Source organism: Elephantulus edwardii, unplaced genomic scaffold, assembly GCF_000299155.1.
Source record: "Elephantulus edwardii isolate Elephantulus edwardi_28Jun2011 unplaced genomic scaffold, EleEdw1.0 scaffold00083, whole genome shotgun sequence".
Classification (NCBI taxonomy): Eukaryota; Metazoa; Chordata; class Mammalia; order Macroscelidea; family Macroscelididae; genus Elephantulus; species Elephantulus edwardii.
The window spans coordinates 799,022-800,961 of NW_006399833.1; the positions used below are offsets into that span (position 1 = coordinate 799,022).

At 34.7% G+C, this 1,940-nt stretch overlaps 1 protein-coding gene across 1 annotated transcript in view; it reads left to right on the forward strand.

The window, feature by feature from the left end:
* The window catches only part of LOC102851004 (nik-related protein kinase-like), a 288,384-nt gene that overhangs the window by 104,054 nt on the left and 182,390 nt on the right, over positions 1 to 1,940 (forward strand). The window contains 1 exon segment of the mRNA XM_006889937.1: positions 1,130 to 1,201. Coding sequence (XP_006889999.1) covers positions 1,130 to 1,201 — 72 coding nt within the window.

Here is a 1,940-nt window from a genome sequence, read left to right on the forward strand (position 1 = left end):
ATTTATATATGTAATATTTATACATAAAAAGGCTTTATTCAATGTGGAAATTTCACAAATTTTAATATTCTATATTTCTAAGAAAAGATGTGTATTCTTATGTACTTCCTGTTGATTGTCTGTTTCCATGGAGAGTAATGTTGTTTTAATCCTGCTTTATTCCATAATAAATACTCTTTTTCCTCACCAACCATTTCTTCTGAGAATTGAGGCCATTAGATTCCCAATGACAGGTAGAAGTGAAATACTTGTCAGAGGTGATGTATTTTCTGACAGATGAGTAAGAGAGGCAGTTTAATTGGCACTTTTCCTGCTAACATCCATAACGTTGTGTTATGCTTCATAACACATTTTCAGAGAATTTGCTAAGCACTGATTCCTGGTTTGTGGTGTGTTTTTTTCCCTTTAGCATGAATACTTCACTTTCTCGAGATAACATTAGTATGAATATAGCAAAAGTCAAAAGAATTTTACTTCACTATGCCCTAAAGGAAAATTTTAAAATACTGTATTTGAAAACTATACAGATTAACTGAACTATTTTCAGTGCCACAAACTTTTCTTTTCCAGTTTGGGCAGGGAGTGGATTACTGCAACTATTTAAAGATTGAATACTTTTGTTTTACTAATGAGTATCAAATGTTACAAATCAGATTAATTTTAAAAGATTTTGTAGTTTTAATGGATTCTTTTTGCCCTATAAACGACAGCTTCTAAACAGCAAACTTGTTTTCTGAGGGACACTGTAAAAGAGTTTTGCATGGTTTTTTGTTTTGTTTTGTTTTTGTTTTTTGCATTACCGTGCGGGAATGTTGACTTACATTTAACTAACATTTTAGATACCCAAAGTTTTTGGAAAATCTAAAAATTATGTTGAACTTGGAATTTTTGTAAAGGAGAATCAAACTTTCCTAACATCAAATTGTGATTTCCCAATTAATATTGTAGTTAAAATTGCTGCTATGAATTTTGGTACCAATTTTTATATAAAATAAGAATCTGAATAAAACACATGTGTAAAAATTAGGATAGAAATAATATTGCCATTATTCAGTTAAGTGATAAAGAGGTACAAATCCTTTGTAGAGTATACCTTTGGCCTTGATAACATTTTGTTTTGCCTTTGCAGACCCCTTTACCTGAAATAGGGAGGAGAGTGAGAGTGAATAAATATCAGAAGTCTATTGGATGGAGATACAGCGTGAGTTTTGTCCTCATTGTTGTTATTGTTGTTATGTGTCATGTGTCATTAAGTCACCTGTAACCCATAGTGACTCTATGTACAGCACCTCTGAAGCCTGCCCTGTCCTGAGCCAGTATCACTAATAACAACACAAAACCCCCCATTGTTCCAGTCACTGTATTAATCCATCTCATCTGGAATCTTCCTCTCCTGCATTGTCCCCCCACCCTTCCAAGCATGATGTCCTTCTCTAAGGATCAGTCTCTCCTGGCCACATGTCCAAAGTATGTGAGATAGAGCTTCAAAATCCTAGCCTCCAAGGAAAATTTGGTTTCACCGTCTCCAAGACAGACGTATTTGTTTTCTTGGCAGTCCGTGGTATTTACAAGGCTCTTCTCTAGCACCACAATTCGAAGACATCGATTTTTCTGTCATCCTGAGTCATTGCCCAACACTCTGAAACATAACAAGTAATTGCAAAGATCATGACCTGGATTAGGCTCACCATAGTCTTTAGAGAGTCTTCTTTGCTTTTCAGTACTCTGGAGAGGTCCCTAACAGCAGATTTTCCCAATGCAATTCATCTTTTGATATCTTTTTTTTTATAATTTTTTTATTTTTTTTACAGAGGTTTTGGATTTCCATTCATTCATTGCCACAATTTTCTCCCTTCCCCCCCCTCCCCACCAGCTCGCTTCCCCCTCCGAAGAGAGAAAAAAAAAGAAAAAAAATTCCTTCATTAGTATAAAATTCCCAT